Source organism: Tamandua tetradactyla, chromosome 17, assembly GCF_023851605.1.
Source record: "Tamandua tetradactyla isolate mTamTet1 chromosome 17, mTamTet1.pri, whole genome shotgun sequence".
Taxonomy (NCBI): Eukaryota; Metazoa; Chordata; class Mammalia; order Pilosa; family Myrmecophagidae; genus Tamandua; species Tamandua tetradactyla.
The window spans coordinates 14745281-14772604 of record NC_135343.1 but is presented as its reverse complement, the minus strand read 5'-3'; the positions used below and the strand labels follow the sequence as shown (position 1 = coordinate 14772604).

The window sequence follows — 27324 nt, the reverse complement described above, 5'->3', positions numbered from 1 at the left end:
TACAAAACTGAGGGTGGGAGATAAAAGCTCCACAAGTTCGCCTAGTAGGACGCGACGGGGAAAGACACGTTCTAGGCTGAAGAACCCGGGTCACGTTAAACGTGCTGGGGCTTTCCGACACGGCAGCAATACTTGCGGGGAACAGCACCTTCCCGCCGCCACCCAGCAGCACCCATCTGGGGCGAGTTTCCACGCCGCCCGGCGCGCCCCAGCAGTCTGCCCCGCCCCAAGCCCTCTCCGCCCCCACCCCCAGAAGAAAAAAATTGGCGGCAGCCAATGGGAGGCCGGAAAGGCGCCTGACGTCCGGGAGCCGGCGGGCGGCGTTGCCTGGAGACCCCGGCTGGGTCAGCGTTCTACCTCCTCCTCCCGCGCGCCCGCCCCGCCACTGCGGGGCTCTGAGGCTCTATATAGGGCGCGCACTCGCCGGCCACCGAGTTCCAGCAGTGTGCGAGCTGCCATCGGCTCCGCGCGGGGGGGGGGGGCGGGCCGGGCACCCCGGGGGCGCGGAGGAGCGCTCTTTGCTTCTCTCAACTTCCCCCCACTCCGCACTCCAGGGCGCTCTCAAACCAGTCCACGCTGCTTCCCTCCCCCTCTTTTCTAGCCCCCCAGCAAACTTTCGGTCCCACCCCCGCCCCTCGCCCGTTATTCGTCGTGGCTCCAGCGCGACCGCGCTGCCCCGAGGGCTTCTCCAGACCTCCCGGCCTGCAGTTTCGACCATTACAGGATCCAGAAACATGTCGACCACACTTCTGTCCGCTTTCTACGATATCGACTTCTTGTGCAAGGTACGCGGGATAGCAGGGAGGGAAGAGGACAGACAGGACGCCCTTCGAGTTTTCAGAGTTGGCTTTCTTCCCCAGGCCTTTGGGGACCCCTCCCCACCTTGACTTTTCGAGTCAGGAAACATCCTGGAGTTTGCAGTAGTGTGTGCTAGCGCCTTGTGGGCGGGGAGAGGGAGCAGGGAGGAAGGGAAAGAGGGAGCCGCTGTGGTTGTTTAGTTTCTCCGGAGCTTGCTGAGGCCACGCTGCCCGGGGCTTCCCGGACGGGTTCTGCACCGCCCAGCCTGGCGGCCACAGATCACATGTCGAAACCGAGCGTGGCCGGGGGTGCGCGTCCTCGGCCGTCCGGCTCCGCCCAACGCGAATCTGCTGCTTTTGCGCGTGTCGTAAGGGTGGAGAGTAGGGGCCGAGTCGAAATCCGCCGGAAAAAAAAAAACTCAGAAAGCTGGAAGTTCCTCTGCAGCACGCCCCAACTCTTCCCTCCCCTTCCCTTTTTCATCCCGTCCCCGTTCCCCTCCCTTTGGCAGACGGAGAAATCCCTGGCCAACCTCAATCTGAACAACATGCTGGACAAGAAGGCGGTGGGCACACCCGTGGCCGCCGCCCCCAGTTCGGGCTTCACGCCGGGCTTCCTCCGACGGCACTCGGCCAGCAATCTGCACGCGCTCGCCCACCCCGCGCCCAGCCCCGGCAGCTGCTCGCCCAAGTTCCCAGGGGCCGCGAACAGCAGCAGCTGCGGTAGTGCAGCGGCCGCCGGCCCGGCCTCCTACGGTGCCCTCAAGGAGCCGTCGGGGGGCGGCGGCACGGCCCTGCTCAACAAGGAGAACAAATTCCGGGACCGCTCGTTCAGTGAGAACGGCGAGCGCAGCCAGCACCTCCTGCATCTGCAGCAGCAGCAGAAAGGGAGCGGCGGCTCCCAGATCAACTCGACCCGCTACAAGACTGAGCTCTGCCGGCCCTTCGAGGAGAGCGGCACGTGCAAGTATGGCGAGAAGTGTCAGTTCGCGCACGGCTACCATGAGCTGCGCAGCCTGACGCGGCACCCCAAATACAAGACGGAGCTGTGCCGCACCTTCCACACCATCGGCTTCTGCCCCTACGGGCCGCGCTGCCACTTCATCCACAACGCGGATGAGCGGCGGTCGGCGCCGTCCGGGGGCGCCTCCGGGGACTTGCGCGCCTTCAGCCCTCGCGACGCGTTGCACCTGGGCCTCCCGCCGCCCCCGCGGGAGCCGCGGCCCAAGCTCCACCATAGCCTCAGCTTCTCGGGCTTCCCGTCGGGCCACCACCAGCCCCCGGGGGGCCTCGAGTCGCCGCTGCTGCTCGACAGCCCCACTTCACGCACGCCGCCGCCGCCCTCCTGCTCCTCGGCCTCATCCTGCTCTTCGTCGGCTTCGTCCTGCTCGTCCGCCTCGGCGGCCTCCACGCCCTCGGGCGCCCCGACGTGCTGCGCCTCAGCGGCGGCGGCAGCGGCTGCGCTGCTGTACGGCGCGGGGGGCGCGGAGGACCTGCTCGTCCCCGGCGCCCCTTGCACCACCTGCTCGGCTGCTTCGTGCGCCAACAACGCCTTCGCCTTTGGCCCGGAGCTGAGCAGCCTCATCACCCCGCTCGCCATCCAGACCCACAACTTCGCCGCCGTTGCTGCCGCCGCCTACTATCGCCAGCAGCAGCAGCAGCAGCAGCAGGGTCTGGCGCCCCCCGCGCAGCCCCCGGCGCCGCCCAGCGCGCCCCTCCCTGCCAGCGCCGCCGCGCCGCCCTCGCCGCCCTTCAGCTTCCAGCTGCCGCGCCGCCTGTCGGAGTCGCCCGTCTTCGACGCGCCCCCCAGCCCCCCGGACTCGCTGTCGGACCGCGACAGTTACCTGAGCGGCTCCCTCAGCTCGGGCAGCCTCAGCGGCTCCGAATCCCCCAGTCTCGACCCGGGCCGTCGCCTGCCCATCTTCAGCCGCCTCTCCATCTCCGACGACTGAGGCAAGAAGATGTCAGTGAGGAGGAGGAGGAAGGAAGGGAAAGGCCTCCTTGGGGGTGTTGGAGGGCGCGCCCCGGCCGCCTTGCCCCTTGCTGGGGTGCCGGGGTGGGGTGAGACCCAGGCCACCGCCGGCGGACTGCTGGCTGGCCCGGCCGAGCTCTGGGCTCGCCCTCTGTGCTGGGAGGGGGGCCCCCACCCCTCCCCTTTCGGTTTCCTCTCGTTTTTGTTTTTTTTTATTATTATTATTTTTATTATTATTATTACGAAGCTTCATTATTGTTGAGCAAAAAAATAAAAAGCCAACGAACTTTTTGTATTGATGAACAAAATATTCACAACAGGGCAGTTGTGATGCGAATAGAACAAACAACCAAACACTTGACTTTTTTTTTAGGTCTCCGATGAGTTTGGGACTTTAGGAAAAATCAACCCAGCACCAGCAGCTACCAACTACCATTCCATCTCTTAACTTGAAAAAGCATTAGTCACAGTCCAGATGTGGGAACTCTATCTTGAGAGAAGTTCCTAATTGTCGTTTTGTTTTTCAGACCACCGTAAACCAGCCAGCCACCACCATACTAAACTTAAGCTTTTCAGGATCTGCCAAGAATATGCCTTGATGTAGCCCTCACCCCTATAGGTTGACCCCCACTCCCCCCTTTTACCAAGTTACATATTTCTGGAAAGAAGAAGAAAACCTTTGCATTCCAAAAGTTTCAACCTGGTTACTGGTTTCATTGCCACCACTTAGTGGATGTTTAGTTTAGAACCATTTTGTCTGCTCTCTGGAAGCCTCAGGCAGAGCTTAGTTTGTAATTGTTGGGGAATAACTGCTGAATTTTTAGCTGTCTTGAGTTGATTCGCACCACTGCACCACAACTCGATATGAAAAAAACTATTTAACTTATTTATTATCTTGTGAAAAGTATACATTGAAAATTTTGTTCATACTGTATTTATCAGGTATGATGAAAAGCAATAGATATATATTCTTTTATTATGTTAAATTATGATTGCCATTATTAATCGGCAAAATGTGGAGTGTATGTTCTTTTCACAGTAATATATGCCTTTTGTAACTTCACTTGGTTATTTTATTGTAAATGAGTAAAAAAATCTTAATTTAAGAGATTGTATGTAATATTTATTTTGTTAATTTCTTTCCTTGTTTACGTAAATTTTTGAAAGATTGCGTGATTTCTTCACAGAAATCTATCTCGATGCTGTGGAAGTAGTTTGAGGAATATCTTATATGAGTTTTCTTAGAATGTATAATGGTTGTAGCCCATCCAACTTTAAAGAAAAAAAAGGATGACCACGTACTTTGCAATCAGACTTAAGTGGCATACTTTTCTAATTCCAACTTTATAAAATCAGCAAAAAGTGTTTTTGTGTGTGCATAGTCCACCAGTTCTACTGTGACATACTCTTGAGTATAAAAACATGTAGCAATAATGGGGGGTGGGGGGTTAGTCTCACAGTGCCTTTGGAAGGGCCAGAACTTGCCTTAATCTTCCTCAACCAAATAAGTATTTTGTTTCTTAGTGCTTGAGAGAATTTGAATGTAGGATGGGTTCAACTGCACAAAAGAAAAAGATTTTACCACTTTCTTTTTGAACACAGATATAAAGTGAAGAGGCCACCACCTCTTAGTGCTGAAATGCTATGTAGTACATGAATATGCCTTGTTTCATTACAGAAAATCCAAAACTTGTACCATTTTTTTTTGCCATGTAGAAAGGCAGGAATGTTTCCCAAGCTTTCCTGGACAGGATGAATGAGCAGTAGCTGTAGATTGTTTGTACGTAGGTACAGTTGGAGCACTATGTATGTATGTATTCTCTGGACTACTTTGACAGAAGTAAGTTTTTGAATGTAACAAGATAAGTCAACTTGAGTTGTAATATATTTTGGGGAATCAGTTCACTACAAATTGTGACTGTAAACATTGTACTGTAAATGTTTTGTAGCTTTCCCCCCAATAATAAAATTTTTGGGAAAAAAAGGTATAGTGTAAGATGGCTATTTTTTTTTCTACGCAGCAATTTCTAGTTTATCATTTCGTCTGGCATTTCCCAGGTCTTGGGGAGAATTTGGAGAGCAGGCAGGGCCTGTGTCCACTCTACCTGTTCGTATTTTATAGCAAGTTCTTTTAGCTGAAAAAGTGTATCTGGAATGTCAAGGGCACTGGTTTGCTGCTCCCCTTGGTAATAAGATGCATCCCAATGTTGGCTGAGTGGCTTGGGCCAGGCTGGGAGGCTGAAGGGGTGTGGCCACCCTGTGAGTCACGTGGCTGCAGAAGAAGCCGGAGGGGCCTCTTTTCCCTGGAAAGAGAACTAGTTGAAGGGTGGGTGGGGGGTCTTTCTGCCAGCCCATGGGCCTGCAGAGGGTAAGTGCTGAGCTGGAGGTGAAGGGTTTAGGACAGGTCTTCCTTGTGGGAGAGCCGGAGTTTTGCTTGGGCTTTTTTGGGGGGAGGGGGAGTGGGGTGCAGGGTCCAGGAATCAAGCTGGGGTCTCCTGCAAGGAAGGTGAGCATTCTACCACTCAGCCACCCGTGCACCCTTGCTCAGAGTTTTAAAAGTCTCACTGTCTTTGCCCAGAGAGGTGAGGAAGGGAAGGAAGATCAAACAGGTTGAGCTTATATCTGGGTGGTGTTTGTTTACGCAGACAATTTCCTCTAGGAGTTGGGTACACAAGTTATTTATGCAAAAGGCCTACAAGTGGCCAAAGTCGATTCAACCCAGGTCCCTAGAAAAAGGAAGGAAAAAACTATTGTTTTGCTGATTCTAAACTGGTTGAACAAATTCTTATGGTGACTTTGTTTTCTACAACTCACTTTCAAACCTTAAAATTGGGTTCATAAATCAATTCATGCTTTACCTTCTCCAGCTTCCTCCCTCATAGAGAGACAGTTCAAGACACTTTTTCCAAAGTAGGTAAGAGATTTAGCAATAGTTTGTTTTCTTATCTACCAACAGCTGGACTCTTATCAACCAATACTTGCACCCGCCCCTCCCTCTCCGGTCCTGCATTGGCCAGGGTCTCCTGTGACTCACAGCTGAGCCAGGAGGCCCTGGCGGTGGAGGTGGGGGTAGGGGTAGAGTTTAGTGGATCCCGCCAGGCCTGGGGCAGCTGTTTCACGTGAATGGTGATTGCACTGGTGTTAACTGGAGCGTTTTGGCGCTTGGTGAGCGCTGCCAAAGGGAATGGGGAACAGTTTCAAAGTCCTCCCAGATGCCTGACCCCTGGCTGAGAGCTGCAGTTGTGGGGGAGGGGAAGCGCAGGCCTGGGAAGGCTGGGGCCGGGGTTCACTCTGCTGGCTCCCTGGCCTCTTTACCATAAAGAATGTGCAATGGGGAGGAAAAGTCTAAAATGTGGTGCTATTTAGGCCAAGCAGCATTTCAAAGTCTCTGTTTCCACTTCATTCCAAAACTTTTATTTCTAAACAAGTACTTTTGATCAGCTGGAATGTTAGAGACTTCTTTTGGGGTCAGCCACATCCATTTTAAAAAATGAGTTTGTTTGAAAGCCCGACCGTTGGGATCTGAAGTTTTGTGTGTTAGACCCAGTGGAGCGTGGAAAGCTGGGGGGGAGGGGAGTCATTCAGAAATTTCCTCTTGCTACAGGTCAGTGGAGGGCACGTAGGTCACTGTCTTTGTGCAGCGGCTGGAATTAACAGCAAACAGATTTCTGCTATTGCTTGGTTCGCCCTTCGGAAACTTTTTTTTTTTTTAAATTAAGGGAATGGAAAGTAGAAATTGTAAGTAAAGACAAGTCAGAATTCCCATCACGGGCTGGGGAGCGCAACTAAATCTGACTCTGGCTCCAAGTTTGAGTTATACTCAAGATTAAAGTCTGTTGTAGTCGGTTGTGAAAATGAACACAGAATGCGATGTTTTACAATGTCTTCAGAGTGGCGCTTCCACTGGCTGTTGGAAGAATTTCCTAAGTACCCCAATCTGCGTGTGCCACCTTCTGAATTATTTTATAGAAAGGATGTGTGCCTGTGCACATTTCCTCCCCTCCACTCCGTCTGAATCTACAGCTGGAAGTGTGTGTTAGCCGGGAGGGGTATGGGGTGGGGGGAAAGGCGCCACACAATACCTACTAAGAAGGCTCAAGCCCCGCGCCCGCCCGGGGAGCGGCTGGGGGAGAGCCGACAGCGCCTCCGGGACCCGGATGACGGCCCCGCGCCCCCCCCCCACCCCCCCGCGGGCGCGAGGCCGGAAGCGCACACGGGCCCGGCCCTCGGACGCTCAGGGTCACAAACTGCCCGGGGGTCTCCAAAAGACCCCAGTGCGGGCTGGCGCACGGAGGAAGCCCGCTGGAGAGCGTCGGGAGCTGCACTTGGAACTGGGCGCCATCCCCAGGCCCTCGCGCTCCCTCGGTTCTGCGTGTGGGGCCAGGAGCGAGGGCGGATGTGACTCGGCCGCGGCGTCCTGCAGCCGGAAGTCGGGTCTCTGCGCCTTCCTTGTAAGTTGAGGGGAGCCGGTGCGGCCCTGACAGGCCGGTCCGCTGCTGGGTCGAGGCCTGGCAGAGCTTACCTTCCACTCAGGGACCCCGTGACCGCTCGTCACGGCCACATCATTTAATAGTATTCCTGCTCCCCACAGTGGTTGCAGTTCTGTGCTGCTGGCGAGGCCGCGGAGAGGGGCCGGGGGGCCGGGGCCAGAGCCAGACAGGCCTCCCGCGCCTCGGAGCCGGGGCCCGCCCCCGACTAGGCCGGTGCTCCCCACTTCTCCCCACCGTTCTTGCTAGACCCAGAAAGTATATGAGTGTGTGTCTCTAAGGGTGTGTTGTGTGTGTGTGTGGAGGGATGTGGATGGGTGTGTCTGTATGTGTGTCTCTGTGTCCTTGTCTGTCTGGTGGGTGTTTGTGGGTGCAGCTCTGTGTGCAGGTGTTTGGGGGGAGGGGGGTCTGTGCTGTGTACACATGTGGGTGTAAGGCTCAGTGAGTGTTGCTGTGGGTGTGGGTGTGTCTGTGCAGCGTGGGGTGTGTGTGTGGTGATTGGTGTGGGCTTGGGTGTGTCTGTTGGGGGAGTGGGTAGGTGTTGCTGGGTGGGTAAGTATGAGGGTCTCTGGTTCCTGTGTGCGCAGGTCTGAGGGTGCACTGTTGTGGCGTGCAGGTTGTGCCTGTGTGCACATGTTACAGACACCTACAGAGGAACAGCAGTCGTTTTTTTAACAGCCTCTTTCAAGTTTAAAAACTACTTAAAAAACCCGAAAGTGGCAGCCTGGCAGTCACCTATACCTCGCAGGGCAGTGGGCTGGGTGGGAGGGTGACCAGGGACCCCAGACCCACCTACACGGCTGGGCACACCTTCCAAGAGCTAAGGGCAGGCACACCCTGCACAGACATTTTTAGAAACAATTAATTCTCTGGGTGAAGCGGGGAGGGACCCTTTTATTTTCATCTGGGCAGAAAATAGCTCTTGTCAGATAGGAGTTCTGGTGCCCTCTGGAGTGAGAGGCAGCTCTGAAATAGAAGGGAAGATATTAAGGACTTGAGACAGACAAGAAAACTCCTGAGCTCCCTGAAACTGAGTTTAAAATATTTCTCTAAAAATAAGCTTTGTTTTTCTTGTGGATTCCTCTGGCAGTCATACCCTCCAGTCAGGGTGCTAAGCTGGCCTGGGAAGCCAGGCAGAATTTTTTTTGAAAAGCAAGTGTTTCCCAGCTGTGGCCTTGGAAAGTTCTCTGTTTTCCATTTATTAAACTCCTAGTTTCCGGCTAATTAAAATTATTTTCAAATAAAACTCCATGGCCCAGCGATATTTGATGAAACACAGAATTCCCAGTGACCCCTTTGCATGAGGCAGGGCAGGCTGTAGTCCCCTCTATAGAGCCAGTGCAGGTTTTATGGGGAGAGGGACCTGGGCCTTTGAAATGCAGGCCAGTGCGTGACTAAATCCTGCCCGCCGAGCCTGGGGTGGAAGGCTGCTAGCTAGGCAGTCTCTGAGCACTGCCACTTGAGAAGGATAATTGTAAACCTGTTTGTTTCCCCTCCAGCCCCCATAACCTGAGGAGAGAGGTGCGGACGCTTCAAGGGAGAGGAAATGGAGTAAGGTATGCTGTCTGGGTGAGCCTCTCCTATCTGGTTCTTTCTCCCTGGTCTGGCTACTGTTGAGGCTTCAGGTCCAAGCAGGCCAATGTGTCCAGGCTTTATTGTGTACCTACAGTATACCCAGACCTGTACCCATGTGTCAGAGTTGGGCCGAACTTGACCACCCCCAAAGCCCATGTGTTCACTCGACGGGAATTAGAGACACTGCAGGGCAGTAGGCACATTTTGCCGAGGACCCGGGTGGGTGTGCTGGCAGATCCCCCTCCATTGCCCCCCGGATTCAGCCTGGACATCCTAGAAGTGGGAAGCTGGGGCCACTGACTGGGACCTTTCACTCATCCCACAGATAGTTCTTGCTCGAATGTCTAGTAAATGCCAGCACTGGTGTAACAGAGGTGAGCTGACAGATAGCCCTGTCTTCGTGGAGTATCCATTTGAGTAGGGGAGACTGATAAACAATAAAATAATTCTAAAAACCAGTATACCAGTGTTAAACACCAATGCAAGGAGTTGGTGATGAGGTGGTGTATGGAAATCTTGTATTTATGCATGATTGTTTTGTAAACCCACAACTTCTCTAATTAAAATAATAATAATTAAAAGATGCAAAAAAAGTTCCAGTCTAGTGATTCCTCAAAAAGTTGAAACAGATTGCCGTATGACCCAGCAATTCCACTCCCAGGTATATACCCAAAAGAACTGAAAACATGTTCACACAAGAACTTGTGCATGAATGTTATAGCAGCATTATTCATAATAGCCAAAAGGGAGAGACAACCCAATATTCATCAAGTGATGAATGGATATATAAAATGTGATTTATCTGTACAATGGAATATTACTCAGTCACAAAAAGGAATGTAGTAATTCATACCACAATGCAGATGAACCTTGAAAGCATGCTAACTGAAAAAAGCCAGACACAAGAAACACATTGTATAAGTCTATTTATATGAAATGCCCAGAATAGCTGAAACTGTAGAAAAAGAAAGCAGTTTAGTGGTTGTCAGGGCCTGAAAGGAGGAGGGAATGAGGATAGACATGGTGTTTCTTTGGGGAGTGGTGAAATGTTCTGGAATTAGATAGTAGTGATGATTACACAACCTTGTGAATATACTAAAAACACTGAATAGTACAGTCTAAATTGATTTTATGGTATGTGAATCATATCTTAATTTTTTTTTAACCTGTACTCACAAGCTAAAATCCAGGCTATGAAGTTTGGAAAGAACAGACTGTTGAGGGAGCTTGGTCAGGGAAACTGACCTCTCCTAGTGTCTGGGAAGCATCTGATGAAGTAAGAAACGTGAAGGGTAATTGTGGTTAAAGAGGCCAAGTGCCAGCAGAAAAGCTTTCATGGCAGAGGGAGCAGTTAGTGCAAAGGCCCTGTGGTGGGAGAAAACTTGGTTCCAGAAAAAAAGGAAACAATTCCAGCATGTCTGGAGGTGGAGAGCAGAGCACGGTGGGACAGGATGGAGCTGGGGTGGTGGGCGTATCCCCAAGAGATCTCTTGCCTGCCCCCCGCCTCCCAAACCACCACCGATTCATCTATTAAGAGCATCTTGTCTTTGGGACAAGGATTTCTGTACTGTTATTTATCCTTTTAACTATGTTTTAGTTAAACATTTTCAATTTTTAAAAAAATTGCCACCAGAGAAACTCCTTAAAACAGAACACCCTCGGCAGGGAGACTAAGTTGGACCTTTCACTTAAGAGCCCAAGAGGTTATCATGAGGAGAAAAAACTGGGACTCTGTTGTCAGTCATGGGGAATGAGTCCTTGGTGCTGCCACTTTCCTGCTGTGCAATATTGAGCACAGTTTATAGCTTCTTTGGACCTCAGTTTCTTCATCTGAAAAGTGAATTAATCTGTTGCTGTAAAGATTAGGTGAGATAATATGAAGTGTTTTGCCCAGTGCCTAGTATGAATGGTAGGTGTTCAACAATGATCAGTTGGCTATTATTATTATTGCTACCTCCCCTCCCCCCCCCCCCCCCCCCCCCCCCCAGCTCATGGCCACAGGTCTCTTTGGTTGGGATACCTTACAGATTTGAATTGCTATTTGTGGAGTTCCTATTATATACTAAAGCTTTACAGATGTTAATGACAGTCCTTATAACAACCAAGAAGGAAGTATTGTTACTATCCTCATTCCACAGATGAGGAAACTGAGCCCAGAGTGGTTAAGTCACTTGCCTGAGGCTGCACTGCTAGGAAATTCCTGAAACAGAATTCAGAAAAATTTGAGCTTTTGCTACTTCTGACTCTTCTCAACCTGACTTATTCCCACCCTGTCTATAAAGTCCAGATCCTTTAAGAAGCCTGGAATTTCATTCCAGGGTAGACTGTGTCCTGCCTCATCTGTGCTTTTTTTTTGTATGCTGTATGGCAGGGTCACATTTCATTATTTTTCCATGTGAGTATCCTGTTTTTGCAGCACCATTTGTTGATTTTGTTTGTTTGTTTTTTGGGGGAAGTGCATGGACCGGGAAACGAACGCGGGTCTCCCGCATGGCAGGCAAGATTCTACCACTGAACTACCCTTACATCCCCTCGTCTGTACTTTTAAAACACAATTTAGTTCAAATCACTGTTCTCAAAATCCTCAGAATAAAATCCTAAATCTTTTCAATGGTCTACAAGGTCCTAAATGATCTGCCTCCACCCTCCCACCCCTCTGGCTCTTACCTTTCTGATCTTGCTATCCCCTTCCTCAACCTGTTCCAACCATACCCACTGGTTGCTGACCCTTAAATATCCTGGGTAGCTCCCTGCCTCAGGACCTTTGCACTTGCTCTTCCCTCTGTCATGCTCTTCAAGATAACTTTCTTCCTTCAAGTTTCTGCTGAACTATTCCTTTTTCACGGGGTGTCTAAACCATCCTCTCTAACAGCTCCACCTGGCATTCTTCTCATCCTGCTTTATTTTTAACTAGCATTTGTCACCCTCTGGTACATTTTAAATGGCTTTGCTTATGTGTATACTGTCCTTTCTTCCTGGACCCTAAGCTTCATGAGGGCAGGGACGGGGGTGCCATTGAAGGATTTTAAGCCGAGAAGTAAGATAACCACATTTGTGTTTTTAAACTCTGTGGTGGTTATGCAACAGTATGCTGGAAAGAAGTGGGTTCCTTATAAAAACAATTTTAATGCTAAAAAAAAGTTTTGAAACCACTAATCTAATGTAGGCCTCTCATTCCACAGATGAGGAAACAGGGTGGGAGGGCTCCCCCAGAGACTTCTCAATTTCTAACTTTTTAGATGAGCACCGGGAAACGAAGCAGCCCTGGGCAGTGTCCTCCCTGAGTGTGAACTGCAACATTAAGTAACTGCTCTCACCATAGCAGACCCAAACCTTTGTCTAGCGGCAATTTTAGGGAGGACCTTGAGGGTCTGTGGGGTGGACCTGGCCAGGTGCTTGCACACCATGGCCCTATGAGCCCAGAGCCCCAGGGAGCTCCAGCCTGGGCCTCGCCCCTGGCACCACCAACCACCCTGTGGGAAGAGGCCTGGTAGTGCAGGGGTCACGCGCAGGGCCTCCCGTAGTTCTGGTTCAATTCTCACTGCTCTGCCACTCCCTGTGTAACCTTGAGCAAATTTGTGGGTTTCAGTTTCCTTGCCTATGAAATAGGGGTAATGATGTAGCTCCTGCCACACCAAGCCCCCGTGAGGGTCAAAATAGGACACCGTGGGTGAAGTGTCCAGGAGAGGGCCTGGCTCAGGGTCCCACAGATGAAACTAGGGACAGGCTAGCAGAGTGGTTAACAGCCCCGACTCCCGGGCACAAACCTAGCTCTTCCACGACCAGCTGTGAGACCCTGCACGCTCCTCACGCTCCCGGGATTTCCTCATCTGTGAAGTGCTGGAGATGACACAGCCGTCCTCACTGGGTTATCATGAGTGAATCGATCCGTGTAAAGCAGTAACACTAGAACCTGGTGTAAGATTTATTACTCCAGTGGTTCAGTGGTACAATGTTTGCCTGCCATGTGGGAGACCAGAGTTTCATTCCCAGCCCATGCATCCCAAAACAAAAAGAGTTTATTACTCCAGTCTTTTTCACATCTAATCAATAGGCACCGAATTTGAGGGGAGGGGTGGGGAGTCAGGAAGACCCCCACAGCCTGTGCCCACAGACCTTCCCCAATCACCTGGCCTTTAAGATGAAAGTGGCACCTGCTTTCCTTTGGAAATTCTAGATCTGTCCATTAAGGTAGCCACTAGCCACATGTGGCTATTTAAGTTAATTAAATAAAATTTAAAATTCACTTCCTCAGTTGCACTAGCCACATTTCAAGTGCTCAGGTGCCACATGGAGTTAGGGGCTACTGTATGGAACAGTACAGAACATTTCACTCATCGCAGAAAGTCCTGTTGGCCAGCACTACTGGTCTAGAATATTTCAGTAAAATGCAAACAACTATGAGGAAGGAAGCCTTCATCATCTAACACCTTGAAGGGCTGCCCTTTCTCAGTGCAGGCCCTGAGACACACCCATGATGCCCTTGATGGGTCTCCCTCCTTCCTGGAACCAAGAGAATCCAGAACGTTACAAAACTGCTCCCTGGGGCGAACTATAAATGCCCACAGAGGGGAAGAGCCAGGCAGAGCTGAGCTCCACCTGACTGCCTGCCCGGGTCTCATTTGCACCTGACAGCCTCGTTTTGGTTGCCTCAGAGCCACCTCAAACCCCTACAACTATTCCAGTTGTTCCTTTCACCATAAATATGATATCACATCCATCCAGTTAGCCCAGTTTCCCTCTCCCCTTCCCCTCGTGAGTCATCAAAATCTAATGATGCTGCCTTCTAACTATACCTTGAATTTACCCCCTTCTCTCTGTCTCGATCACCGTGGCAACTCAGGACTCCCCCATTCCCACCTGGACCCAGCCCCCAGCTGGTCCTCCCCTTGGCCAGCATTCCTCTAGGGCAGGCTACCTAAAACACTTAGGGGTCATGCCCTTCCAGTCCTGAGAGCCTGTGAACAATCCCATCACCCACAGTGCAAATCCAAGCTTCCAAACATGCCCTTCCCTCAAGACTTTGGGCCTACCTCCCGCATCTGAATGCTCACTGCCCCTCCCTGTGCTGGAGCATGCTTATTCCCGCCCCTGGGCCTTCGCGTTCCCTGTGCCTTCTGCCTGGAGCACCTCCAGCTCTTCCCTCAGCACTCAGCACAGGCCAAATCTCCACCTCACATCTATCCTTCCAGCCCCTCCCAGCCCACTCCAGGGTCCTGTGCAAGCGCTTATCCTGGCATATCTCGCATCGTCCTACAACAGCCAGTTGCATCTGTCTCCTCTAGCCACTAAGGCCCTCAAAGCAAGAACGGCATATCCTCCCTGAACTCCCCAAGCTTGGCTCCTAGGAGAGGCTCGGTAGCTTCATACAACAAAACTAGGCCACCCTATGACCTGGGATTGTTCTCCCCGTTGTACTGATGAGGAAAATGGAGCTCAGAAATGAACAGACTCGCCGGGGCCTCCCAGCTCATAAACAGTGGAGCCACCTCCACCCGCACCCCCCCATGGTGAGAGTGGAGGGCCCAGCGGTGCAGAAGAGGAAGACACACTCTGCTACTTGGAGGAGGTCACCTCCGGTTTATTTTTTTTCTCATTCCAAACGTATGCATGCTTGTTAGGACTAACCAAACGGCCTCCACTGAATTTCCATAGGTATAAATGAGAAAGTCTCTTTCCCCTCCTCTTCAGAGCCACTCAAGCTGAAGTGACTGTTTGGTGGTAATTTTTCATGGGGTGTCCCAGACATTTTATTATGCAGCTATAAATATTTATGCACGCACATTCCTATATCTTCTAGGAATAGGGTCATATTGTACCCCTTGTCCAGTGGCCAGCAGTCTTCACTCGGTATTCCGGCACATTCTTTTAATGACTGCCTGGAATTCCATATCATGAGGGCCCTATCGATGGAGGCTCTTCATCATTTTACTTTTATGAACAACACTGCACAAACATCCTTGTGCACCCCCTTGGGTGAGTTTTTCTATCACTTGAATCCCTAGAAGCAGCATTTCTGGGTCATAGGTGATCACATGTTTCCGTGGAGAGAAACCGTGCATTTAAAAGCTTGAAACATGCTGCCGTCAAGTAATCTTCCAAAACATGTTGCCCTAAATTACCTCCCAGCCGCTGTTCTGGAGAGGCTGTTTCCCACCCTGTTTCTCTCTGCGCTTTGTCTGAGCTTCTGGGGTCCACGCAGCGGGCACTGCGCCCTGGGGTCTGGTTTATCTTTGTGTCCCTGTCCTGGGACAGCACACACTGCCTGGGCTGGCGCCAAAAAACGGAGGCTATTTCCAGAGCCTCTGGACTAGCCTGGGTCTGTCCACCGGGCTCTGGGCCCCTGGGATGCGAGGGGCCAAGGGGGAGTCACATTCCGCCAGCTGGGGCCCTGGGAGGACGCCCTGGCCCTCCCGCCTGCGGGTGGGGGCGGCCGAAATCCTCCCAAAACGACAGCGTGGCCAGCTGCGAGGGCGCGAGGGGGCGGGGGCAGGGGGAGCTGTGGGGGCGGGTGTGCGTGAGGGCGTGTGAGTGGCGTGCGCGCGCGCGTGGGCGTGCTGTGGGGCCGTTGTGTCAGGCGTTGTGTAATGGAGGCACTCCCCGGGGCCAACAAACCGCAGTGGTGTAACTGCCCCGCCGGCTGGGCCACCCGGGAGGGAAGGAGGGAAAATGTAAACACCCTTGTGGGCCGGTGCTCTCCCCTCCTGCACAGCAGGCCCTGGGCAGCGCTTCCGGGCCGCCCCTCCGGCCGCCCCATCCCCGGAATGGGAGGGACAGTGGCCGAGGGTCAAGGAGCTCCCCAGTGAGTGAGCGTCTGCAGCCGTGGGGCCTTGCCCGAGGGAAGGACCAAAAGGAGGGCCCGGGCAGGGGCTACCCCGGCTTCTCTCAGGCCTACCACAAGCCAGGCATTCCCTGGCAAAGGGAGGAGGTGAGTGCCTCCCTCACCTCCGGAGCTGGCCTCTTTGTAAAGCCTTCTGGGGCTGTGTCCCTGAGGCCTCTGTGAAAAGCCAGGGTGACCCTCTCAGCACACTTGGCCACGTTCTTGCGCTCTTTCTCTCTCACATGTGCGCGCGCGCGCGCACACACACACACACGAGACACCTCCCCCCTGCCCCGAGCCCAAACACCTTCCTTTCTCTTTCCTAGGAAGCCTCCCTTGTACACTCCACACCGCAGGCCCCTCTCCCTGCTCTGAATTCCTAGGTACCCATGGACCCCCAGTCTGACACCTGGCCATGCCCAGTGTTCTCCCTTGTTCTCTGGTTGTTCATTTTAATAATAATGGCCATAATTTACAGAGCACGCACTCTACCAAGCCCAGGCCCCCAGGATGCCCTCATCGTCGTGTGTCATCCTCACACCAGCCCTAGGAAGCAGCCTTCTTACCACCAAGCATAGATAAGAACCTGAGCAGAGAGAGGTTAAGTGCATTGTTCGCAGTTACACAGCTACACGCTACGAGCATCTGGTGGGCAAGCCCTGTCTCCCTGCACCATCCGGGACCTCGGAGGGGGCACTGTGTTCTACCTGCACCCTCCTCCCCCAAACATTCTGCAGTGTAGAGCCAGGCTGGACACCCACGGGATGCTCAAATAAAGGCTGTGGCTTTCTCAGTGGCTGGCGTGTAGTTGGTGCCTTTTCACTGCTTCTTGGCTGAATAATGAGTTAGAGCAAGGTGTCTGGAGTCTCACTACTCAGGTATGCCCTCTAAGCCTCAGTTTCTTTATCTGCAAAATGGGATGGCCATGGGGCCAGTGAGTGACAGTTACTGCTGATGCTGTCCCTTCAGTGGTTCTGGTGGGGCAGGCACATTCTACAGGAGAGGAAACTGAGGCCCAGAGAAATAGCTTCCCCAAGAGTCTGTTAGGTCTGGACTACAACTGCAAATTGCTGATTCCTAGTCCAGAACCCTTAAAAAAAAAAACAGATAAGAATTTTTATCTAGGTCAATATAAATAGAGGCTGTGGGGTCGGTTGAAGGAGAATATCTTTCTAGACCTTAAAATAGGACCTGACCAGCACGAGAAGTAGCATCTTCTGAGAAAGCTGAGTATGCACATCTTCCCACCCCAGGGAGAGGAAGGGTTAATCAGGGAGGGCTTCCAGAAAGAAGTGGGCATCAGGGGCAGCGCTGCCCCCTGAAAGAAGAAAGACACTGTCACAGACTTGCAGATCTTTGGAGGGCAGGTTATTCTGGCCTGGGCCTCCATGCCCCCCCCTACCTGCACTGGGTTTCCTTCTGTTGCAGACTCGGGGCCACAGACCTGGCTTTCATAGGGTGAGCCCCTTACCCAGCCATCACGATCCAGCGGGGATGCTCACAAGTGTGGGGGCACCTCTCCCCATGGGGGTTGCTGAATCCACCCCCAGGGCAGCCCACCAAGACTTGGCCTGGCCTGGGGGGCCATAGGCTGTTCCTTGACCCTCTGCCCCTGTACCATCTCTGTGCCTCATTGCTTCCCTTCTCAGGGCTGGGGGAGAATCACCCTAAACCCCATTTCCATCATTCCGTGTGCACATTAATCAAGTCCTAATCTGCCATCCAGGGTCCCCAAGCCTGGTCCCCACCACATACAGCCCCCTCCCTGCTATCATAGCTAACCTTGCAGCACTACACATAACCTGCCCCCCCTCCTCACTCCCTCTCCCCCAACGCTTTTTTTTCTCCCAATCATTTGTCACCATCCAGCATGCTACATGATTTAAATAATTGTCTTATTTATTGTCTGTCTCCCACTATAATGTCAGCTCTGGGGATTCTTTTTTTTTAATCTGTTTTGCTGTGCCCCCAGTTCTTAGAACAGAGCCAAAGTAGTTACTTAACAAATACCCGAAGGGTTAGTTATCCGCCCCGTCCTGCCCTGCTCTGCCCTACCAGCAGTGCCTTCCCAATGCCTGGCTGAATCATGCTCCCTCTTGCAGAAAGACTTCCGGGATTGTGCCTGCCCACAGCATAGCTGCCCTCTCTGACCTCACCACAGTGCTGACGGTGTCAGGCCAGTTGTTCTCTCCTTCTCAGGGACCAGGTATGGGTGGCTTCATACCCCGTGAGGCCAGGGCTCCTGTTACCTGCTGCCTTTGCCCAAAGGCAGGAGATGAGGCCTATACTTTCCTGTCTTGACATAACTTTTCCTCCAACTTCCTCTTGAGTGAGGCCTGTGGCAGGGGAGCCCACAGTTGAAGTAGGAGGTATCTTGGAACCCCAGTGGACTGCCCCAGGAAAGCCAGCCTCTGATCCAGAGACCCTTCGGCCACAGCTCAGCCCTGCAGGCTTCAGGATCCCCTGGACCCTGGGGGTCCCACCCCAAGAGAACTTTGGAGAAGTCACCAAGCAGAGCATGTGTCCTTGTGCATGCACAGGAAGGGGAGGGCAAGGGAGAAATTTCTCTTCAGCAAGGTGGAAACCCAAACCAGAGGCAGATGTGTGAAAACCAGAAAACTAGAAAGCCCTGATGACTCAGGGGACAGCTGTAGTCCTGGCTGAAGATAAGGACAGGGCAGCAGGAAGGAGGATGGTGCCGAGGGGAAAGGCAGCCCACAGCTGGCCCCGTGGTGGTCGCCCCCCAGCTTCACCTTGACGCTGGCCTGCAAGGTTCTATCATCTCCGCCAACATCCCCCTGCCCACTGGGCCTAGGTGGCCACCCAGCCCCCATGAAGGCTTCCTGGGTGGGGAGAGAGGGAGAGTCTGGTCCTGGAATATCTAGCCTCCCTTAGCAATAAAATTGTCTGTTGTGCAAGGATTAAATGATGACATCAGATACAGAAGTACTTTACACCGTGCCTGGTACACAGTGGTGCTAAATAATGTCAGGGCCTCCCTCCCTCCCCACCCCCATTCTCTGCACTCCTCCCCATGGTCACTCCTTCTGGCAGAGTCCACAGAGAGCTGGTACAGGGTTCCAGGGAGGGGAAGGGCTGCAGGAGGGCTTGAGTCCCTGGGCTGGAGGGTAGGTGAGCTCTCACACCTCGGCCAGTTTGGAAGGACCCTGTTCACTTCCTGCTCCTTCTCCCCTCAGCCTCTTCCAGCCCACTTAGCTCCCCCCACTCTGCACACTCCAACGCAGCCATGCCTTCCCACAGCAATCCCGTCCACCAGGTATTCCAGAGTAATCACCTCCTGGTTTTCCTATTTACCAGCTGTGTGACCTTGGGCAAGTTTCCCAGTCTCTCTGTTCTTGTCTCCTCATCTGTTACTCCTCTACCTTCTATTGTTCCTTGGAGCTCATGTGGGCAACTTTGCCTCTCAAATAGCCTCTGCGTTCCAAAAGGCCATAAGAAGGCCATTTATTAGGCCCCACTGTCTTTCTGTCATCTCTACCTCCACCTTGGGAGAGCAGGGTCACCCCACATCAGAGAGGCAGGAACCGAGGTCCGGAGAAGTGCTCCCGGCCTCCAGGGCTTCTCTGATTTCTGGGCTCTGAGGTGGCCCAGAGGTGACCAGAAGTGACTAGGGAGGAGGCAAGTGAGATGTTGCTGCTCCGACCGGAGATCAGACCCCACGTCGAGGTGCTGTGAGGTGCACCAGTTCGGGTGCCGGCTGGGCAGGGGGGCTGCTCTGCACAAGCTCCTCCCTCTCAGCCACGCTGCAGAGGTGAGAGGCCAGAGTTATAGCACCGCCTCTTTTCCCACATGCGTCCACATGGGCTAGTGTGAGCATAACACTTTTTTCTCCAGCCAGCTCCACAGAAAGTGTTAACTGGTCACTATCAGAGGCAGGTTGGAAGCCTAAAAAGAGGGAATTTTACTTTTACTTGAAACCTTTTGTTTGACTTTCCTACCGTGCTCATAATAATTATCTTTTAAATGTCAACAGATGTTATATGAGCATCTGGGATTACGGGTCATTTTCTTTTCCTGTAGTGTTGGAAAAGAAAGAGGCCATTACAGTTGGTGAGGAGGGGGGCCTTGGTTTTGTTGTGTTGTTCAGATAGGGCCTGGCTGGGGATGAGAAGTTGACGGGGCAAGGGGACTCTCTGTGGGGGCCAGGGCGTCCTGCCTTGCTGATTCTCCCCCTCTCCCGCCTGTTGTACCCCTGAGAGCGCAGGCAGCCTTTCCGGTGGAGCGAGAACCAGGAGCTCTGCCTGTGTGCCTGCAATCTGCACAGCCCACCGGGGCCTCCCGCTTTCTGACCCTCTGGTCCCCAGTCTAAGCGAGAGGCAGAGGCGGGAGGCCCTGGAGCATGCTCTGGGCAGATGCCCTCCAAGCTCAGTCCTGTGCTCAGGTCCTCTCCCAGGAGCCTTGCTCCATCCCTGCAGGTGACACTGGGCAGGTGCCACACCTGCTTGTGATCTCTGGGGGGCCTGGGGATCTGTGGGGTGGCAGGGACAGGGAGGTGACACCCCAATTCTCTCATTGAGACTTGCCACATGGATTTCCTGGTTTGTGGTCACCGCTCCCCCAGGACCTGGGCAAGGCAGCCTGAGGTCTCTGGTGACACTGGACGTGACCTCCATGCCAAGCGTTGCCCACGTGCCTGGTGCACAGACAGGCCCTGCCCTGCTCAGGTGGGAAGAGCACTGGGGGCTCCGTTTCATGGGCTAAGAAATCAAGGTTTGGCTTAGTGAAGGGATTCGCCAAGGCCCAGATTGACCCATGACGGAACAGACCTGAGTCCAGGTATCTCCATCCTGGGGGCTTGACCCTCTAGGGTGGGATGATAAAAAAACGAAGTTAATAGCATCTCCTGGATTATCTGAGAAAAAGCCTGCCTCAACAGTGACCCTGGGGTGAGGGTTCCTGAGTCCCTCTCCACATTGCCTGCCATAAGGAGGCCTCTGTACCCCACAGCCCTCCCTGGTCCCTGTGCTGGGGAGGTGGGTTGGAGTCCCTTTGGAAGGGAGAGCCCAGAGAGGCTTTAGCCGAGTGCCAGGCCGGGGCCCGTGGAGTGAGCACGTCCTGTCTTTGCCCCCACCTTCCTCCCCCCACATTTCCTGCAGGAGCCTCAAGAGATGCCCAGCCGTTGGCCCCCTTCTCCCCAGCTTCCTGTTTGGGTTCCAGAGAGACGTTTGGCCGTTTGTGCAGCTGAACTGGGAGCAGGTTAGGCTGCTGGGAGGGAGCAGCCCGCGGTTACAGGGGTGCTGGCTCGAGGCGGGGGGAGCTGGGAGCCCTTTCCAGCCTCAGCTTGTAATCAGCTTGGGTACTCAGCTCCTCAGATTTAGAGGCCCTTGAGAGGTCAATTAGTTCAGCCCCCTGCCTCAGTGCAGGATTTATCTGGGCCAGGCAGGTCAGGCCTCGGACATCATACTGACCCAGTACAGCCCATCAGGCTGAACTTTGTCCGGGCTGACTGCCGTGTGACTAAGCAAGCCGCTTCATCTCGCCGAGCCCCAGCTTCATCACCTGTCCGCACCCACTCCATGTAGGGTCTCACACAGCGGCGCGTGCAACACACACTTTGGACACATCGGAAGGAAAAAAACCAAACCTCGCCCCCCGCGGCCACCTGCCCCTCACCCTCTACAACACTTGCTCTCCCTGCCACACCTGCAAGCTTGGTCCCAGCTCTAGACCTGCCAAGGTCTGAGAAAAGCAAGAGAGGTCCACCAGCAAATACTATCTGAGTGCCCTGCTAAGTGCCGCTCTCCAGGAGCCGCGTGAGAAAGGCCAGGGGAGGCAGAAGCCACTCTGGGGTTCCGGGAGGGCACCTGGGGAACGCGGCTCTCAGGTGCGATGGTCATGGCTGAGAGAGGTGGGAAGGGTGTTCTGGTCGGGGGAGGACCCTCGGCGCAGGCCCAGGCGCAGGCAAGCACCTGTGGGCAGGGCTGTGGACGGGGAAGGCGGTGGGAGGAAAAGCCAGAAGGCCAGTCAGGACACTCCATCCCATCGGTCCCAGCTCCCCTACTCCAGTCCCTAGGGTCCAGGGCTGGACGGGGTCTCTGTTGCCCCCTGGGGCCCCAGGGGGAGGATCTCAGCCCCTACAGGGCAGCTCTGCCCCATCCAACCCTTGAGGGCTCATCCTCTGCCCCCTGCCTACATGACAACCAGGCTCCCCAGGTGAGCAGAGGTTGAGGTCACTGTCCAACCTCCCTGCTCCAGGGCTGGGGTGGGGCCTGACTCACAGGGCCCATGGGACAAGGCCCCCCCAGCTGGGGCATGGGGAAGTAGGCTCTGTGCCCCGAAGGCCAGACCACACACCCTCAGGGCCAGGGAGGACAGGCAGGGAGGCCTTGGGGCCCAGCCAGGAAGGCATGTCCAGGAAACAGGAAAGGCATTGCCTCAGTTTCCTCAGTGGGATGTGTAAGGGGAGAGGCTTCGCTCTTGGGGCACACAAAGAAGTGCTTCCAGAGTGGGAGCCCTGCAGGCTGAGGACTAGGACAAGGGGTCCAACCTGTGCTTCTCCAGCCTGAGGAGCAGCCCACATTTCCTCCTGCCACTGTGCCCCCCAATAAGACCTCTGGGAGGAGAAAAGGAGATTCAGAGTGTGGGCTTCGTCACACCCACTGTGCCCTGCAGGGATCTGCCTCCCCAATGGGATTGGGATCCCTGGGCCAGGTGCCTGGGCTCCCCCATCACACTCAGGTCTCCTTCAAAGACAGAGTCTCTGCCTCTTTTTGTGCTCCATGACACCCCTCTGCAGTCCCTGAGCCATTCTCCCAGGTGACACGAAGCCTGAGTCTATGGTATGCAAAGGATCCGGGTCCCTCTCCCAGGGCACGCGGAGCTACGCATCCCAGGCCTCCCATTTTTCCCAGGGTCCGTGAGGATGCATGGGGAGGAGGGCAGAGGGGGGGCTAATGGGAAGACGGGAAGGCAGGACCAGCTGCATAACTTGTGGAGCCCATGAAAAATGAAAATGTGGGGCCCCCTTTCAAAATGTACTGAGTTCAGGAGGGTATGAGCAAAGCAGTAAACCAAGCATAGGCCCCTGATGCAAGCCCTGGGGAAGGGGGCAGGGGTTCCAGAAGGCGCCCACTGCGTGGGCAGAGGAAAGGAGGCTACAGCAAGCAGAGATCCAGAGGAACTGGCCCTGCTGGACTGCCCCAAGAGACAGGGAGAGATGAGGCTGACTGGATTGGGTGATGCCACTTTCTCACAGGTCCTCCATACTGGAATTTGAACCTGGTGCTACAGGTGGAGGATAATTCTTAAGATTCCTGAGCAAGGAGGGAGGCAGCAGGGGCTGGGTCATGTGGAGCAGAAGGTCAGACCTGGATGGGGCCAAGGAAATCTGTTCCCCCTCCCCCAGTTTCTGAGGAGGAAACTAAGGCCCAGAGAGGGACAGGGACTTACCCAGAGTCACCCAGCAAGGGCAGAGTCAGAGTCAGAGTCAAGCCAGCACCCTGACTGCCTGGAACTTTGTCTCGGTCTCTGTGGGGGACAGAGTGAGAGCTGCAAGGAGGGAGGGCAGACGGTGCTGGGCCACTGATGTCTGCATTCACCTGAAAAGTGGGACCCAGCCTCCCCAGCACCTTCAGTCCTGGGGCCTTCTCCTCCTGGGTGTCCCTTGTACCCCACCCCCCTCAGGGTCTGTCTTCGTACTTAGCCCCCAGCCTCTGTGCCTCACCGTGCACTGGGTCCTTCTGAAAGCCCAAGTCTGCCCAGCCCAGCCTGGCTGGGTAGCGGGAAGGGTGCACAGGGCAGGGGGCAGCCCAGACCTACGAGGTACCTCTAGACCCCACACAGGGGCTGCTGCTTCACCCCTACTTCCCTGCCTTGCTCAGTTCAACGAGGTGCCCTGTCTCCACTCTACTCCCTCTGTGCTCTGGAACCCAGGTCCTGAGGCTCACCCCAGGCTTTTGGAGATTCCATGCCTCCCCTGTGCCCACAAATCCGTTACTTCTCTGTGCTAATTGGGAAAATGGTGAGTTGCCAAAGCAGCCTTTGCAAACACATGCAAAAGAGAAGCAAATAAAATTTGAGCATCTGCAATTAAAATCTGTCTGGATATCGGCTGTTGATTCCCTCTTCCCTGCCTGATTCATCTGAACTTGTGTGCATGTGATTGCGTGAAGAGAGAAAGTCCGAAACAGACAGACATGCAGAGCGAAAGGCCAGGGTGGAGGGCCCCAGCGGCGGCCAGGGGATGGAGCTTTGGGCCCCTGGGCCTGAGTGAGGGAACAGAGGGGTGTGTGCGGGTCAGAGGGCAGGCCTCGCCCCTCAGGAGGATAGGGCCTGGGCTGAGCTCTCTTCCCACAGAAAAGCCAGAGTCAGTGTGGCATGCGCAAGTGTGTGTGTGCACAAGCGTGTGTGGACGTGTTGGCAGTGGGAAATGGGACTCTGTTATGGCCAAGAAGTGCATGTTTCAGTCCTGGCCTGGGTCACCGTCGAGGACAGGGAGCACTGGACTCGAGCCAGCAGCCTAGGGAGGGGTGTTGGGGCCGGGGGGGAGCACGTGGGTCTGCTGAGGCCAACACAGGGGCTACTTCCCCTGAGACAAGAGGGAGCAGCCCCTAAAGAAAGCTTCATAGTTGTCGGCCTAGGAGCCCCCATTGGTACCAACTGAGCCTCCCCCAGCCCCACTCAGGGCCACCACTGCCCTGAGGAACTCACCGGGGAGCCACCCGACCAGTGGGGCACTTGACCTCCAGGAGCCTTGGTTTTCTCATCTGGAAACACAGCCATGGCGTGAGGAAATCCCCGTGCAGTGTTGGCCCTGAGCAGTCCTGTTCAGGCACGATGATTTACAGCCTGCAAGAAGAAGAGAATGGTGGATCCTTCTAGAAGTTTCTGCAAGAAGCTTAGCAAAAAGCCCTAAAGTGATGAGCCCTATTTTAAGAGGGAGTCAGAAGCACCAGGGAGAGGGAAGCAGCCCTGGGAGGACCCCATGCAGAGCCCAGGGCTCCATGTGGAGTCTTCTCAGATGACATACCAGGTACTCAAGGACAAGGCCTTTGCTGAGAAGAGCTGAAGTCATCTTTCCCTACAGAGGGACGGCCTTGTGCCATTGTCAGTGTTCAGGCGCAGGCGAGAGAAAGTAAAAAGTTAAAAGGAAAGCCACACTTGGGACTGGACAAGAGCAGAGCTTGGAGCTGAGGCAGCTGGGCAAAGAACAGTGTAAGGTTCTTTAAACTGTGGGGCTTTTGAGCCAAGGAGACCAGCGCTGCCATGTCCTGGCTGAGCCTGGCTGAGTCCTTTCACCTCACCCAGCCTCAGTTTCCCCATGTGTAAAATGGGAAGGACGATGCCTGTCCACAGGCTTGCGATGGCCAATTCAGTTCAGTGTGGTACACATGGGTCCTAGTACAGGCCCACGCTGACCCTCGGCAGACTCAGCCTTCCCCGTAAGCAGAAATAAGAGCTTATGAGTATGCTCGTTCCTCGAATAAAGATTTCAGCTTCTCTGGCAAAAGAATGCATGAGCCCAGTCACACTGTCTGCCCTGCCACTGTGGGCTGTAGGGGGGCTGAGCACGGGCTCCACAGACGTGCTGCCCTCGGACAGACTTGCTCCCCGAGGCCATACTTGGGGCCTGGGAACGCTGGAACTGCCCCTGCCCCAGCCACAGGCACTGCAGGGTTGAACTTCAAAGAGCTGTTGCAACAGAAGCAGCCAGTTTCCTGCAGCTGCCCATGGCCCACGCGGGCAGAGTCCCCCAGTGCTGAGAGAAGCTTGAGGGGGCGGAGGCCCTCAGAGTGGTGAGGGCCCCGTTAGCCTGGGAGGGTCCTTCATATGCTCGAAGAAAGAAAAGAATGGCTCGGGTGGGGAGGGCACCACTCCTTTCTGTTTTTAGTGAAGTAGAAACCCAGTTGCAGGGTGTTGGAACCTGGTGTGTGTAAACACAGAGGGGTCTTCAGGTGGAGGAAGGACTTAGGAAAGAAGATAAGCACACTGATAAACTGGGTCATATGTAGGAATGTAACCTGTTGACCCAGGCTGCCTTCCAAGCCCCGGGAACACAGCAGCAGCAATTCCTCCTCCTCCCCCAGAAAGCCCACCTGGAATACCTCCAGTGGAGGGGGTGGGGCTCGCACTGCCAAGCTCCAGGAAAAGTCCTTGGTTCTGTGCTGTGGGTGTATTTTTAGGTAGGCTCAGGTGCAGACGGAGACATTACGCCATGGCCCGACAGGTGGTTAATATTTAATCCCTCCCTTAATCATTAACTCTCTGGCCGACACGGGAGGAACAGGGCTATTTTCAAATCAGTAACCACAGGCCGGGGAACAATGTCCACAGATCTCCTTCCCCCTCTCCCTGCAGGGAGTGCTGGCCCGGTGGGGTCACCCCTGGCTCTGGGGGCCTTGTTTCACCTCTCTCCTTCCCACGGTGACCTCAGGACATGGAGAGGGTGCGAGGAGGTTAGAAGGAACCCCATCCAGGCCCTGGGATCCACCTTCTCACCCACCCACTCCCCTCAATGGTGGGGAGGGAGCTGGGGACGGGGGCTGAGGTCCACTTGGGCACCGGGATGCCAGTGTCCGCTCCCTGCTTCCAGGTCATGTGAACTTGGGCAAGACCCTTGGCCTCGCCAAGCCTCAGTTTCCTCTTCTGTGCGACGAGGATAATACTTCATAGCCTAAAGTTCTCGAGATTTAAGAGACAAGGGTGAACAAGGAAGTACTCGGTAAACTGAAGGTTGAGACAGCAAACCCATTTCAGAGGGCACGGATGGAAAGCTACAGAGAAGAAAAGGTTGAAAGAGGAAAGCTAGTAGGCTCTTGTTTCCATTCACTTAAACGCAGTTCCTTTTAATGGGGTCTAACTCAGTTCAGCAGGTGTTTATTGACCAGGCTGGGCCCTGGTCCTGTGCTGGGCTTCAGGAGTAATTTGGGAAGGAGTCGCCCCCCCCCACCCTCGGTGGGGTGGCAGCCTCCAGGCCAGGGGAGAACAAGATGGGCAGTGTTCGTGGGTGGGCCAGCGGGCCAGGGCTGCAGGGCGGGGGTGCTGGGAGGGCCGTGGGGGCTGGGGGGGGTGGGGGTGGGGACAGCACCCTGGAGGTGGAGTAGGAGCCAGGGGAGGGGGAGTGGGGGCTCATGCGTGCCCTCACGTAGGGAGGGTGCTCCTCACACGCATTCAAGCACATAAGCAGAGAACCCAGACACAAAGCCTGTTCCACGCGTGTGCATGAATCACACCCACTTGGAGGAGTCAGCCACGCACACACACACATACACGTGAATGCACACCATCTCCATGCCCCACTGTGGATGCACGCGGGTCCCCTCGGGCCTGCACGAGCCTCCCCTCCCAACCCCAGCCTTCAGACTCTCTGGGTAACTAACTCAGGGTCTCTGTTTTCCACTTCCTCCACATTCTGGGGCTGCCTGACACATACTGAGAGTTCTGGGGTCTTCTGGAGTCCTCAGAAGTGCATCAAGAAATATATCATGGGCTCGGGGTGCATCAAGAAGCCACAATGTTCACCCCCAAGCTGAGTCCATTTCCCTCCGTTGCCTCCTGCAGCTGAGTTTCTGGCTGGGCCCCGAGTGGGCTCAGGCCGTGTGGGTGAGGGGAGCTGCAGGTGGGCCTCCAGTGTGCAAGTGTGCCAGAAACACACCCACCATCAGGCAGAAGGCAGGCAGCAGGGGCCGGTGGAGCTGGGCCAGGGCAGGTGGAGGT

General features: G+C 54.3%; 1 protein-coding gene and 2 long non-coding RNA genes across 4 annotated transcripts in view; all 3 read left to right on the top strand.

The window, feature by feature from the left end:
• The first annotated feature begins 443 nt into the window (after positions 1 to 443).
• Positions 444 to 3872, top strand: ZFP36L2 (ZFP36 ring finger protein like 2). The gene is made up of 2 exons (XM_077134095.1): positions 444 to 785; positions 1307 to 3872. Exons 1-2 carry the CDS (start codon positions 735 to 737, stop codon positions 2744 to 2746), a joined length of 1491 nt encoding a protein of 496 aa, XP_076990210.1. The 5' UTR covers positions 444 to 734; the 3' UTR covers positions 2747 to 3872.
• A 3096-nt stretch (positions 3873 to 6968) lies between these two features.
• The window catches only part of LOC143660751 (uncharacterized), a 94822-nt gene continuing 74466 nt past the window's right edge, over positions 6969 to 27324 (top strand). The window contains exons 1-2 of one of the 2 annotated variants that reach the window (XR_013164231.1): positions 6969 to 7217; positions 8753 to 8809. This is a non-coding gene — a long non-coding RNA (uncharacterized LOC143660751). Of the gene's footprint in view, positions 7218 to 7394; positions 8810 to 27324 lie in introns of those variants that run through there. The other variant, XR_013164230.1, reaches the window with a different exon arrangement.
• On the top strand, positions 15387 to 16444 carry LOC143661501 (uncharacterized). Its single transcript, XR_013164643.1, has 2 exons — positions 15387 to 15756; positions 16127 to 16444. It is a non-coding gene; the product is annotated as an uncharacterized LOC143661501 (long non-coding RNA).

Coding starts and splice junctions, on each gene's coding strand:
- ZFP36L2 (XM_077134095.1), top strand. CDS start 735: ATGTCGACCACACTTCTGTCCGCTTTCTACGATATCGACTTCTTGTGC. Junction 786..1,306: donor ATATCGACTTCTTGTGCAAG/GTACGCGGGATA, acceptor TCCCTTTGGCAG/ACGGAGAAATCCCTGGCCAA.